The sequence below is a fragment of the Melanerpes formicivorus genome, unplaced genomic scaffold, assembly GCF_026170545.1.
Source record: "Melanerpes formicivorus ecotype bairdi unplaced genomic scaffold, bMelFor1.0.p_v2 SCAF_17, whole genome shotgun sequence".
NCBI lineage: Eukaryota > Metazoa > Chordata > Aves > Piciformes > Picidae > Melanerpes > Melanerpes formicivorus.
In genome coordinates, this window is record NW_027142369.1 from 4,679,089 (window position 1) to 4,694,036 (window position 14,948).

Sequence of the window (14,948 nt, forward strand, 5' to 3'; positions counted from 1 at the left end):
ATTTGAGTCATACTGGAAGTAGTTTTTGTTCAGCAGATGTTTGGTACAATGAACACAACTGATATCCTGGCAAATGGTGACTGAACTTTTCACCTGCTCACAAAAGGGTAAAGGATTTGTCTTTTGGGTGTTTTTCCAGTGTAACAGTAGTCATACCTCTGACACTTCCTCAAAGAGGGAGAAGACAAAGGAACAAAAATGTTTGTAAGTGGTGGAAGCACAAATATTGGAAATGGGAAAGCATGGCTTGCTGATAAGCATCTAGGTCTGAAGCAGACACTGCTACTGGGAGAAGGCCCAGCTCTCCGGGAGGTTGGCTGAGGCCAGGTGTGGAATGCCTTTGTCTCACTCTCACAGCAGTTAGCTACCCTTGGCAGACGGTGACTTTTTCATCAAGTTTGAAAGGTCATGAAGAAATGTTTGTGCAACTAACAGCCCACTCAGTGATAAGGGTGCAGTCCCACCCTCACACTTCACACAACAGAAAACAGAGGTATCAATGTTAGCCTTTTTGGAGCCCAATCTGTGGACGAGAATTCAATGAACAAAACCCTGGGGATACTTGGGACAATTTTGTCTTCCTCGCCCTCCCCAGAAGGGGTGCCCTTGTGGTAAGCTGTGTCTTCGGGGCTACTGAGTGTACTGAGTCCCTGGGAATGGAGTAATTACAAGTGTGTTTTCTTAAAGCGGTATAGCAATTTCTGCAGTGAAGTGTCCATCACTGGCAATCAGTAGGAGCATCTGTATAGATGTTGCAAGTGTAAATAGATCTCTGAGGACTTCGCTAGAGAACAAGGGGGTTCATCTCTGACTAAATTTATCCCCACTTCACACAGCAGTAAGCAAAGCCAATTACTATCACAGTGCTTCATTAAAAAAGCTCACGAAATTAAATACCACTTCACTTGAAAAGAAATGGTTTCAGCTGTCACTATTTACACCTGGAGAACAAAGCACCTCTCCGAATCTCCTGAAGAAATGGTTTTCTTCCAGTACCTATGACTTCTGGGCATACTTTCTCACTATCTTATTTGAGAAAGTTCTTGTGACTTACGTTGTAAAAAGTAATTGTGGGAAGTGACCACAAAGATGTTTGAGAGCCGCATGACTATTGTCTCAAAACGATGTGTGACTTACCTGACCTGAATACACAGGGTGATGGCTTTGATGGACCTTAATAGCACTGCAGGAGAGCTGCTGGCCTGGCAGATGGCTTAGCAATGAAGAGAGAGTTTCTGTGGCGGTGAGAATTCCCTCTTTAAAACCACTGCACCAGCGCCACAGAACGGCCAATAGCAGACATTGCACTGGAGCATTCACGGCTGCGCACGCCTCAGTCTGCACCCGCCTTTGTGATGGGGAGAGTCTGTCCTCTCCTCACATCCACCAAAAGGCTACAAAAGGAATGCAATTTCTGGGGTCCACGCGTGGCATCTACCACAGAAGTCCCTACAGGAATATACACCCTCCACCAACAACTTGGACTATGCCTGGGAGATGTCCTGGGAACCAAGGGTGGTGATACCTTTTCCTCTTACTTCTTAACTCTATATATGTTTGGGTTTTTCTCCTTCTTTTTTTCTTGCAATTTGCCCTCTGCTCTGGCCCATTAGTGGTAGTTTTCACCGGCTCTAACAAACCCAACTCATCAGCTGTTGTGTCAGTTTCCTTTAATTTACTCCAAGGCACTTTCAAAACCTTAGCACGACCTCCCACACTGCCCAAGGCTGGCCCTGGGTACCAGGTGGTGCCGGTAGAGTTTGAGTGGCATTACAATGATGAGAGGTGCTGAGCAGTAAGGTAAATGCACTTTTTTATTAAATCTCTTGTGTCTTCTGGGGAACTACATCTTCACAAAAATATACAAAATAATTTCTTTATACAAATATTTACATTCTATACCAGAAAACAGCGTTAGCTACATATTTGAAACTGAAATCTGACAAATAAAGAGTCTTGAATTCTGAAACTTAACACGCCAGGAAAGTATTTTTAAATCTTTTCACTTTTTTTTTCTCCTTTTTTTTTTTTTTTTCTTTTTTTGTGAAATAAAGTACTCAAAGTTCATATTCAAATTTAAAAAAAAACCTTAATGCAAAAATCTGACAATTAATTTATATATATATGTATGTATATGTATATACTTTAAAGAAACATACAACATTGTTACAGGGATCAGATGCCCAGGGTGAAACCAAAATGGAATACACTTAACCCCACCATGATCCTTACTACAGCAGTACAGGACCATACCTTTGGACTGGTTTAAAATACCCTTTTTCCCCCCCCGTTGAAGCAAGAGGGATTATCTGACACACTCCATAATGAAACACAACAAATCTGAACAGACAACTGGATTTTAAGCTTAAAGAACTACAGTAAAATATTTTCCTAAGCTGACCTGACAGGGGAGTGGAGGAAGGAAGGATAAACTCCTGTGCTATACAGAGCAACGCTGAGATGGATTTCCAGATAAAAGACTGCAAATTACATTACTTGTCTACAGAATTCTCCCGTGCCTTCATTAGCTGTCCCTTGCAGAAATAGCTGCCACCATGAAGCTATTTTCCTTCACAGTGTGAGATGAGGAGATGATAATTTGTAAGGGCAGCAGAAAACTAGTATTACCTCCATTGCTGAATTGCAACAGCTTTGATGGGTTTTAACCTACTGTACAATGTTTACTGTAAGACAAGCTGCTGCTTTTTCTCTGCTAAACAAAGGGAAAAAAAGTGAATAAAAGCAAAGCTAAAAATGTTTGTATTCTAAAGAGAGTGGTTCTAATGCAGCTACTTAATTTTTACAGTATTTTAAGTGATCGTTGTAGTCTTCAGTGTATTCTTAAGTGAAATTTTACATTAAAAAAATGCATTAACGAATGCAGCTTTTCCATTACTTAATACAATATGCTGTATGCCCCTAAAGGAACTAAAAAAGCATAAACAAAGCTTACAATTACCCTTGTTTAAAAAAAAACAACAAAAAGAAGAGCTCTTTTGCATCTAAAACCACAACACAATGCTAAGTTGCAGCAAGTAAAGGAAAAACAGACCAGAAACATGGAAAGTAGAACCCAACAGCACCAACATTTCACAACAGTACAGAAAACCAGTTTGTTTGTTTGCTTTTTTTATGTTCATGCAGATTGTGCCTGTGTTCATGCTTGAGTTTCTTTAGAAGATGTGTGTATTAAATTCTCAAAGAGTACAGTACAGAGCATGTCCTGGGTGTGACCAGAGTTTCAAAAAATCATGGAGTTATGGAAGTAACATTTACAGCTCCACAGCTGAACATCACACATTCAGGTTTTTAAGTAATGTCCTGGGAAAAGGAATTTAACTGCTTTGTTTCTGTTTGTTTTTCACCTGCTGGACATGAAAAGACTTCTCCCCAGTCTCAGGAATTTGCAGCTAAGTTAACAGAAAATTCATTTTCAGCGACATAATAGTATTGCAAATTGTCACAGTAGCAGTAAAGCCGTGGCAAAAGTCAGCTGGCCTCTGGCAGCCACTACATCTGGAAAAAATACTTACTTGGGGGTTAGGAGGGGGAGGATTGTGTTAAGAACTTCTCTGGAAAGAGGGAGAAAAAAAAAATAGCAGTAATGGCAAAAGCTAATGAATGAATAATTGGAGGCCATTACAAGAAAATACTTCTTTCTCCCCTCCCCAGTCTTATAATGTACAGAGGACCGAAACAAAGATCCCCCTGCTGCCTCCCTTTTTCAGAACCCACCAATGCAAAACTCCTTCCAATAATCTATTTTTTCCTTAAGCACTCATCTCCTGCCCCAGCCCCACCAAGACCAGATGAAGATGGCACTGCCTTTATGAAAGCTGCAGTTTCCCATACTGATGGGACAGCAGCTTTTGTTTCCTGCAAAAGAAGAATTCATCTTACAAAAGACCGGTAAAGCACGAATTACCTTCATCCTCTAGTTTAAAATACCTGTTAAGTAGGCACAACTAGCCTTCTTGTAAGAGTGTAGAACAACATCAATCAGACACCTCTTACAGCGCTGGAATGGACATGACATAGTATCTTTTACAAAGCAAGGAAAGTTGGAGCTTGGGTTGGGTTGCTTTGGGTGGGGGGTTTGTTTTTAAATAAACTTTCATGTGACTAAGCAAGGCATTGTACCACTAAGGGCAAAATCCCTTTGTCAGGTCTTGATGTTATCCCAAAAGCAGCTACAGAAACTCAGGAAATTCCTATTTTGGCTTTTGGAAGAGAAATCCAAACACACTGAGCAATAGGAACAAAGTGCCTCTCATGTCCCAAACCTAACCATCCTCTAGCAGGTGAAAGTTACCTTCCTCTCTGGAGATAGTCAAGACCCTCCTGGATGTGTTCCTGTGTCATCCGGTCTAGGTGACCCTGCTCTGGCAGGAGGGTTGGACTGGATAAGCTTTCAAGGTCCCTTCCAACCCCTAACATTCTGTGATTCTGTGAAACATCAGCCCAGCTATTTGTGCACAGATTTTATGGTAGAAGTCCAGTTCAGCTGGCTAAGTGGCACCTTCAGTCAAATACTCCCTTATTTTGTAATGATTTATTACAGGATAAAAATCAAGAACTTCACTAATTTATTTCTACTCCTACGTATTCATTGGCCTGAATTACATTCACCTTCCCTGACATAACCACACCTGTATTTGGGGACATAAGGCAAGGAAGCACCAAAGTAAAACTGAGCTCAGGTATGAGTTGAATTGCCCTCTGCAGACACCTGTCTCCTCTAATTAAACAGAACAAACACAAGCCACAGCATTAATATCTGGCATATTAAATGTAGTGCACATCTGGGCACAGAACCAAGAACTGGTGAAAAATGTTTCAATAGGAAAGAAATGAAAGAGGCAGTAGTTGATACAGCTTGGTTAGGAAGAGTTCTAGAGTGCAGTATTTCTTTGTGGTTGTTTTTTACTTTGTTTGTTTTAGTTTTTGTTTAAAGAGAATGCATTTAAGCCCAGATGCAGAGGAAACTGAAATATGGATAAATTAGAACAGGCCCATTAAAACAATCTATGGGTTTTTTTATGTGGGAAACCTGAGCTCTCAGTACTATAATAGCAATTTTATCTTTATAGTGTTTTCTGTGTAGCCACACTGCAACAGTGGCTAATCTGTGTTGGCTGCTGTACATCAAGGCTAAATAGCTGTCCTATAGGCATGGGGGGAAAGAGCAGTTAATGGTAGCAGCTGCAGCTTCCCCAAAACAGCAAACAAGGTTGTGTGAAGCCTTTCCTCAAGCACTCCACTGCTCACCACCAGCCACTGAGTGCTTCCCAACTGAAACAAGATGTTTGCCAGAAAGTGGCATGACTCCCCACCTACCACTCCCCCTGCTGCTCCTTTGGTCCTGCATATTAGGAGTGTTCCTTCCTCTGTTTTCCTTTTCTTCTTCCTTTTCTCCAGGTTTACATTTACTGGTTAATTGTTACTGTTTCATCCTAGATTCCATGATTTCAAAATGAAGCTGCCTGTTGTCACTGTGCTCAGACCTTACAACAGCTCTTGGTTTGTTTTACTCTTGGTGGGGGGAAGAGAACATGTTCCACACCCATGCAAAGATTTTTTCATTTCTTTTGCCCCCCCAAAAAAGTGAATTGGTTGGATTGCTGGTTTAACAGTTAACAAAAATGTCAAGGTTATGACTGGCATCCTGTTGGTAATCTGAGAAAGGTAAGGTGAGTGGTTTTACTGTTCTAGCATCAAGTAGTAGACTGGAGAAAACTCCCCATCAAAACCACCTACTAAGTTTTAGTTAATTTTGAAGGACTTTGGCAAGGAAATCTGTTGTGGCTTTTATGCATGATCTGCACCTAAACTACTCTTTTTTTTCTGAAATGAGACATGCAGAGTTTAAGTCTGAAGTCAAAGTTAATTGACAAAGTTAACTGACTTCAGCTGGAGACAGCCAAAGAAATGGTCTTGGTGTAACCACATCACAGTGACTGGTACAGAGAATGCAAGGCAGGCTTTGGCAAGTTCACGTGCTTATCCACATGAGCAAAAATCCAATGGCTCTATATGGACAGCAGAGCAGATGACAAGGAAACATAAAAGCCACCCATGGGAACAAGAGTCTGCAAATGCAGTACAGCTAAGTGATGTAAAAAATCACTGATGTGGCAAGTTTTGTGACTCTGTTCCTTCCCTTTCTGCAGAGTCCACAGGATGATTCACTCTGTCCAAAGCACTGGCAAGACCTTTGTCTACATCTTATGCTAACAGAATTTGAAAAAAGGTTAAGGCTTTTCACAACTGTGACACTGATAATGAAACAGGGAAAATGCCACCCTGCTGCTGCGAGAAATGTATTTGAAACCAAGATCTTTCCCTTGTCACACTACTACACCATGCACAGCAAGTCCCCTAAAAGGGGCTCCACAAGAGTAAAGTTCATGCCTAGAGTGAGGTCCATGTTCAAGTGGAGACTTGAGCACTGCTGGGTGCAAGCCAGAAAGCAGGTGCGGTGGTGCAGAGGGAGGTGCTCAGGGCGTGCTGAAAGAAGGGCACTGTTTGCCTTGGCAAACCTGCAAATCTAACAGTGGGGTTTAGGCAGCAGTGGAGAAAAATGGATCATGGTTTTAAACCATGCTACGAATGCCATCAAAGTCCTGCTCCTAGTACTCAAGGCCTTCCTTTTGATCTGCTTTCCAGATCCAGGAGATAACTTGTCTGCAATGTGTCTGCTTTCTGATGGTACAACTGCAGGACAGCATTAACCAGACTTGTGTGATGTTCAGGTGTTCTGAAATTAATCTTGCTAATAGTGAAACCCTGATACTGAGCAAAGTCAGAAGTTACTCTGAACAAGTACTTTCCTTCATCTGTCACCAAGCAATAAAGGAAACCTAATATCCTGAAATGCTTTCCTTATCTTCAGTTTTACATCATCTCTTGCCTTCCCTATCAAAATCAGAAAGTCATATACAACAATTACCTTCTTGAGAATAAAAAAAAGATAAAACTTAAAGTCTAAATGATTCAATACACTTGGCTGATCTGCTCTTCCGAGCCTAAACTCAACTGTGTTGTACAGTTTCTGCACTATGGCAATTTTCAGTTCTAAATGTGTTTACTTTCAATTTTTGTTTGCTGCTAGGAGCTGGATTTTCCTTCTCTCATTTTTCTAAGCACACTTAAATAGCTTTCAAGGGCACATTTATATTAAGTGAAATGTCACTTTGCTTTTACTGAATCAGTTTTCTATTTATTAAAAAAAATATCACTGACTTTAACGGTCCCAATGATGTATGTTTGCCGCTAGGCAATTAATCTAGAGAACAAAATCAATTATGAGTGAATAAATTATACAAAGAACCTTTCCCTCCCCTTCCTTGGTTCTTTATAATCACAGAACAAAAAAAAACAAGCTTTCTCCAGCTTCACACAGAGCCCTCCTGCCCAATTTTTTTCCAAACAAAAGGCTGTTACTAGTCCCTCCACATTCCAGCTTCTTCCCTGGCATAACCTACTGGGCTATGTCATGTTACTTCTGCTGAGTAACCAGTGAGCTCCCACAGCCTACAGAAATTGACAGTCCCTTCCTATATAGGTCTGCTTGAAGCTTGCGTGGCAACAATTAGCAAGTTACTTCAGTAATATTTAATGTAAACATCAAATGAGGCACAGTAACAAGCACCATCACAGACAGAAAGACCAAAAATAGCACAAAGCTGCCATGTTTAACCATGCTTACAGCCAGCTGTTCTCTTCAGCAGAGAACTACGCCTTGTCCTAGAAAATATGCTCCAAATCATCCTCCAGAAGAAAGCTGCAACTGAGGCTCTACTTCACTCCTCAACATGAATGACCCTTCCCAGCAGGCTGGCCTGAGCGGTGTACCAGGGAAAACACTAACTACCAATGCTGGCTGCAGTACAAGAAACAAGGCTGCTAGTTGTGGTTTTTAAAGAGCTCCTCAGCTTACAGGTCCCATCCCAGTCCTATACAGCAGCAGTGAGGTTTGGAAGAGAGGGAAGAAGCATGGAGATCTGGAGGCTCAGACTTTCACAATGCAGTGATCAGCCTTGCACTGCCGAGGGCAGCCCTGTGGCAATTTGCTTATCAGCTTCTGACTGGTACTTCACTGCTGGTGTGGCATTTGAAGCTCCTCAGGGCAAAAGCACCCACAACAAATTACCAGTGGAGAGGCACAGCCTTAATGAAGGGGATGGCAAGGAGGAAAAGACATGAACAATGATAGGGACCCGAGGAACAAACCTTTCACTGGGTGATCATAGGGTGGGGAGACACTGAGCCTAGGATTTTGAAGAGAAAATTCATAGAAACAGAAAACTTCGACTTCGATCTGGCAGTCTTCCAGGACAGACTATAAGGGAGCTCTGAACAGCCATCCTGCTCAAACCCATGAAAGGCAACTTTAAAACAGAGACCAGATAAACCTCACTTCAAGTCAGGAAGCCCTGCACGTTTAACAAGGGCTAGAATCACAGCTATAGAATAGCATATTGCAATTGATTTCTCTGACCTAGGCAAGACATGTAAAACAGACAGGCAAAAACGTTTTAAGATAGGTAAGGTCTAACCTCAATTCTCATCTGCAATTCCCCTAAAGTATGAAATGTTACCAGCAAGATCTCCCTGTACACTCAACAACCAAATTCACAGCTTTTTCTCCCATAGAACAGCAGCTGTACAACTGGCAAGACTTTCCTGAGAACCTTCACGCCAAAACACCTGGTAATTGTTTAGTTCACTGACTTCTTTACAATAGCTATTCATTATGGCATGGTATATAAAATACACAATCTCAGACCATTGAGTAACTATCGTTGTATAGCATGCAACAAGCATTTTTAGACCTAGCAGACTACAGAAGTCTGTTAAACTTTCTCCCCCTTCTCTTCCACAGGCAAGCCCTCCCATTCCCTCTATAACCACCACACATACAAAATGCTTACAAGAAGAGATGAGCCTTATTTGTTTTGTACTTTAATCTGGCATATGAGAATGCAAGAGGTGAATAATATCAAAGCTAACAAATGCCGCTGTTAAAGCAGTGCTGACTTGCACAGAGAAAAAGAGCTTTGCCCGTACAGCAGAATGGCACTATGACAGCAGCGCTCCTAGCCAGTGACTGCTGTTCCCTTCTGTGTTGCATGAACGTTCACTGCACTGATTAAAGAACAGGTTCAGGGTGTAATGCATCTCTACAACATGACTTAGACAAAGTTGATGAAATCTTCCTCACTTGTACCCAAATCACAGCTTCGTTCAGGTTTTCATGATCACTGCAATCTTCTGTTCAACCTAGAGCCGCAGTTACATTGCAGGACAGAATAAATGCACTTAACGCTAGTGGTGACAGCAGGTCCATTAAAGAAGCATATGACTGGACATTTTTTACATTTTGGAAGAGAAATCCAAGTGGAGACCTCCCCCAGCTAGTCCTAACTCTGTTAAAAAATTGAATTGTACAAAATATAATGCTTGGAAATTTTATATTCTCTCTGAAAACCCCCTATGATGCTGAGAAAATAAAATAAATTCATATTGCTATGAAATTCTATTTTTGCAACTGGTGACATCCCAAGCTCTATCCATTATGAAGACTATAAAATCCTCACTCTGGTCCACATTTCCAGCACAGAGGCTAAGAGCCCAATTAAGTAACACAGCAATAATCTCTCTTCCACTGAGAATATGTTTATTCACAAGGCAAGAATTTGAGTTAGAATTTTAGGTTGTGGGCAAGGCACTCGCAAAGTGAGCAAACGTGGTTTTGCTCACAGAACTAATTTAATGTTTAAGTGCAACAAAAACACTAAATTAGCCATGAAGATCATGCATATCCAATGGCCTTCACCAGACATGACTGTGACCCAGGCCTCTAAACACAGAAATATTTAAGTCCTAAGAAATTAGCTCTATTCTGCTTCACCAGATGATGTTCCTTTTGACCAGTCATAGAAATATAATTGCCATTATAATAACTAAACATTTATTAAAATACTATCTATTTAAGAGTTAATATATGGTTTCTTTCAGTAATAAAATATGGAACACCCCCTTTTTTTTTTTTTCTTTGTTTTTTTTTTTCTCATGATATCCAGACCCCAAAACTTAAAGAAGAAACATTCATGCTGAAAACAGATCAATGTACAGCACTAGGTCAGAAATAACATATCTCGATTAAAACTCCAGGATCTTACTGTGAAACTGTACATTGATTAACCATTCACTTTTTCCTTTTATCCACACACTTCAACACCTGGCAGTGAGTGAAATACAAACCCAGATTATCCAACACTGAAGCAAACCTAAGAGCCTCAGTGTCTCTCTTACAGTCTATCCTTCTGACAGGCTCTAGATACTTGTCTTCCAGAGACAGGTTGCTCTGTGTCTGAAATCAGCACCATTTCTTACGCATGCAGGGCACAGTAGAATGTCACATTGCAATCCTGGGTATTTCATGCCTGGTAATTCATGCAGGGTCCTCTTTGCAAGTCTCCATGTCTCTCTCAATGAGGCATATGCACACATTTCCAAACAAATAAGCTGTTATTTTTGGAAAGAGATGAAATAGTAAATACAAAACACTACAATATTGTTAAAAGAATTGTCTAGCACTCACAATTTCCATTAAAAGTATAATTCTCTGAATACACATCTCAGCATATTTAGATCTACTGAATCTTAAGCATTATATTAAGATCTGGGCTGTTCATTTTGTTGCAAGTATCCATTTATTTATATAAAACACAGAATAGCAAGAGCACAGATAAAAACCCCAAAGATTCTGAACTTCAGCTTTAGGCTGTCCAAGTCCACTGCTCTGTACTTTCTGTCCAACATAGAAGATACATACCTGCAGTCATCCCCTCCAGCACTGACCACGTATCTGTCTCCACTTGTAAATCGAATATTAGTTAAGTGGGCAGAGTGGCCTAAAAATCGTTTGTGTTTTGCCTGGAGAAAAAACAAACAAACAAAACCAAAACAACAAACCAAAAATCAACAACAAAATGAGGAAGTCTGAATACTTTCTATGACTCTAAATCAAGTAAGGCATGCATATTTTTATCTACCTTCTTACTGCATCACACATTTGTATCATTCAGAATGTTCTGTAGGTTTTCAAACATGACAGATCACTACTATTGAGCTGCAATGCAGATCAAATTGTCAGCAAATGAGACAGCACCTGCAAACTGGGAACAATGCTCAAGCTAACTCAATAAAATTACATGTATCTTGTCACATTATCAACCTCTAGATTTTGTGTATAATCCTAACACTGGAAAAAAAAATCATATTAAGTGTGTAAACAGTTTACACCGTGCTGTCTCAAACCCTGAAGATTAACAGCGCTAGTGTCTGCAAAAAATCTTTAAACTCTTCATCCATGGAAATACAAAGATGGAACTAGAATTACCAGGTATATTGGTAAACAGTACAGCTGGTTGTCTGTCAAACAGACAACAGAGATGTGGAAAAATAGAACAAAGCACTTTGAGGGTTTCAGTATGAAGATGCAGCCTGGCAGACAGTACTAACACCTGCAAGAGCTATTCCAGAAAACAGTCAGAAAATTTTGAGGTGAAGCAAGCTTACCAGACGACAGAGCTGAAGTTACACAGATGCATTTAAAAGCTACAAATTTAGAAAAGGAAATATTTCCACTGTATATCTTCTAGAAAAAAAACCCAAAACAACACAAGACCATAATATCAACAGTAGTTATTGTTATAAAAATGCAAAACCCAAGTTCTTACAAATTTTTCGGGACACGGAAAGTCAAACAATTTGACCATGCCAAAGTCATCGCCTGTTACAAGATTGATTCCCGAGTGAGAGACACAGGCACAGTTGACATCAGCTTTTTCTGCATGCCTGGACCAGATTCCAATTACTTCATCCCCTAGGACACTGAAACAGAAAAGCAAGAGATTCTTTTGAACACTGCAGCAGTAACAACAGAGTAAGGAAACAGTAAGCAACTCTCGTAACTGGGTTTACAAAGGGTAATTTTTGCATTTTCTCTCCACACATACACATCTGTTGCAGGTTTCACTCTGCAATTCATTTCTTTTTAAATCATCCCATAGCTGCTTATGAAACTCATGCAGCTATAGAAGTCCCCAAAATAACACAGCCTGTGACAACAGTAAGAAGCAGAGGTGAAATCAGTAGTATTAATACTGTCCAGTGAGGCACTAGGAAAATTAGAACTGGTATGTTTTCATTGTAACGATGCTTTGTTGATTCTGTAACATTTTCACATCAATTAGATTAAAAGGTTTCCTGAGTATGGTGAACCTTCCTCACTATAAGAGAGAGAGAGAGATTGTCTTTAACAAGAAACATCATGAGATTCCCAAACAGACATTTCAATGAAATTTCCTTTGCAAAGCCTCTAGCAGAGCTGCTTTTCTACTCAGCTCTGCTCATGATGTACGTGCATACTTTTAAGAATGCACAGAAACAAGCCCTTTATATTATAATTTGTTAAGAACTGAGTGGTTTGGGAACTTTTCTGTGACTCTTTCCATCCAAATCAGAGCACAGTACACTACATTAAAAAGCCAATGCTTTACTTCAGACACCCTCAACTGGTTTGGAAAGCACCAGTTTGGGGTTTTTTTGTATCAAAGAGAGAGAAAAATAAAAGGATTACGCAAACAGAAAGCAGAAAGCTAGCAAAGTGAGTTTCTCAGACCCCTCTTAGTAAGGGCTTGCAGCAAATAGTCAGGATTGCTCAAAACAGCTCATATGTGGAAATTTTTCAAGTACTTATTCTCACTTTTTGTCTGAATGTGCTAATCAGGCTGACTACTGAAGGCAGGCAAAGGAGCCTGACAATGGCCCAGAAAATCAGATGTGCATGGAACATAAATGATTTAAATGTGAGATACAAATAAAAAGTGGTGTAATTCTTCATGTAATGTCTAAGCCTATTTTTAATGAAATATAGGCACTTTAACATAAAGAACTGCTGTATACCTTTTACTATGCAAATGTTAGTAACAACTGTAATATCATTAGATACCGTAAGTATACTACTGTAAATAAAACTTGACTTATCAGTCTTACATGACCTTTTCGCTCTTCGATATCTATTCATTTTCTCTGTATCCTTATGCCCAAATCACTGTTTTGAAGCAAACAGCACAGTATTCCAGAACATTTGCACAGTGCAACAAGGAACTACTGAGGCTGGTAGAGATGTACCAAAGGAAGCCAGAGTTACACAGCGAGTAGGAAGACACACATGAGAGAGGTGAGTTTTTATCATCAGATGTCCTCATTGGTCAAACAGCTCATGTTCTACTGAGGGAATCTGCTCTGTACTGTCATCTTCTGTACTGTACTTACTTGATCTGTTGCTGGAGCAGATGGGTGCACTAAATGAAAATACCTGACTGAAGGGATGAATTATGCTTTTAAACAGTAGGTTCTTCTCCCGGAAGTTACAAGTGTTTTAACAGGTGTCAATGTGTGGATTGTTTACCTTGTCCAAGTAGCCCATGTTATTCTGTCAATCAAAGCCTGGTCCACAAGCTGCTTTCCTGAAGGCACTTCATAGACTTGCCTTTTGTAAGACCCGGTAGAGACCTTTGAGATTACCACAGAGAATTCAGAATACATGAACTTGAATTCTGAAGGGCTTTGAAAAGCATTTTCTTCATGGGTTATCTTCTAGTCTACAAGTAACAGCTATTAATAAACTTGCCCAACAAGTTGAGAATTCTCAAAAATCTACACAAGCATAAAGCAACAGTAAGAAGCATAAGAAATCTTACATTTAAAAATATTTAATAAAAAATAATTGAAACACCTCATATTCTGCACATATTAATTCTCTCTACTTTGTGTTAGTATGTGTGTGTATAAATAAGGCAAAATAAACTTATCTTTAGAACGGACACAAAGGTACTCCTCTCAGACTGATCTGATAATCATAGAACGACTTAGGTCAGAAGGGACCTTAGAGATCATCTACTCCAACCTCCCCAATATGGGCAGGGACACCTCACAGCTAGACTCAGCTGCTCAAGGCCTCAATCAAAGAGGATGTTTTTGTGAGTGGCTCATACTAAGGAGCAGGTACTGTAAGGAATTTCTAAGATAATCCTTTGTATTTACTGCTTAATTCTTTTCATTACCTATGTATCATTTATCTGCTTGGAAAGGACCTAACATTTCTAACATTTATGCTTTACCAATTCTATTAGATGTTGCTGTATGAAATGTAAGTCAAGAGATGAGAGACATTTACTCTTCCTCTGAGATGTAAGCAAAATACAGAAAGCAAAGTGTGCCTTCTTTATTATGATTTTTAACAAATGTCTTGATCCCTGCTGCTGGGAGCTTTAACACTATGATTTTGATGCGAAGCAATGTGCAGTGCTACCATTCTGACATGACAAAAAGAATTCACAGGTCTCTGGAGCTCTGAGAATGACAGACTGTACTTCCTTCTCTTTTAAGACATCAGCTTCAAGAGGTAAATGGGCAGAGAGACACATTACAGATATTTTGGAATGTATTTCTCATTTCTATGCATATTTCTTCTATGTAGTATCCAAGATAACTATTTCTGTCACCCACTTATCACTACAACAAAGGAACAACAATAACCTACTACAACATTTCATCAGAAAATTGAGCAGTTGTGAAGGGAGAATACTTGCAGACTATGTGTCATGAGTATGCTTATCACTGAAAAATAAACAATTAACTGATACCTGAAGATAAGAGCTATCTGCAGAGAAGTCCATCTGGATCACAAAACTTGGGATATCTTTGCAATAGCTGACTCGATTTAGTGTGGGACCAAGTGTCAAGTCATAAAAGTCTACTGCATTTTCACTGGAACCAACAGCCAGGTAACGAGAATCTGGGCTAAACCTGAAGAGATAAAAGGGTTTTTTTGAACATAGTTGCCGTAACAGATTCTAATATTTGAGAAGCAA

General features: G+C 39.8%; 1 protein-coding gene across 2 annotated transcripts in view; it reads right to left on the reverse strand.

Annotated features, from left to right (window-relative positions):
- Positions 1–490: 490 nt before the first annotated feature.
- Positions 491–14,948, reverse strand: part of EML5 (EMAP like 5) — a 103,165-nt gene continuing 88,707 nt past the window's right edge. For both annotated transcript variants that reach the window (XM_068148733.1, XM_068148732.1), the window contains 5 exons: positions 14,721–14,883; positions 13,484–13,587; positions 11,748–11,901; positions 10,841–10,941; positions 491–10,530 (listed from right to left, as the gene is read on the reverse strand). In XM_068148733.1, coding sequence (XP_068004834.1) covers positions 10,494–10,530; positions 10,841–10,941; positions 11,748–11,901; positions 13,484–13,587; positions 14,721–14,883 — 559 coding nt within the window. In that variant the 3' untranslated portion in view covers positions 491–10,493. The remainder of the gene's footprint in view (positions 10,531–10,840; positions 10,942–11,747; positions 11,902–13,483; positions 13,588–14,720; positions 14,884–14,948) is intronic.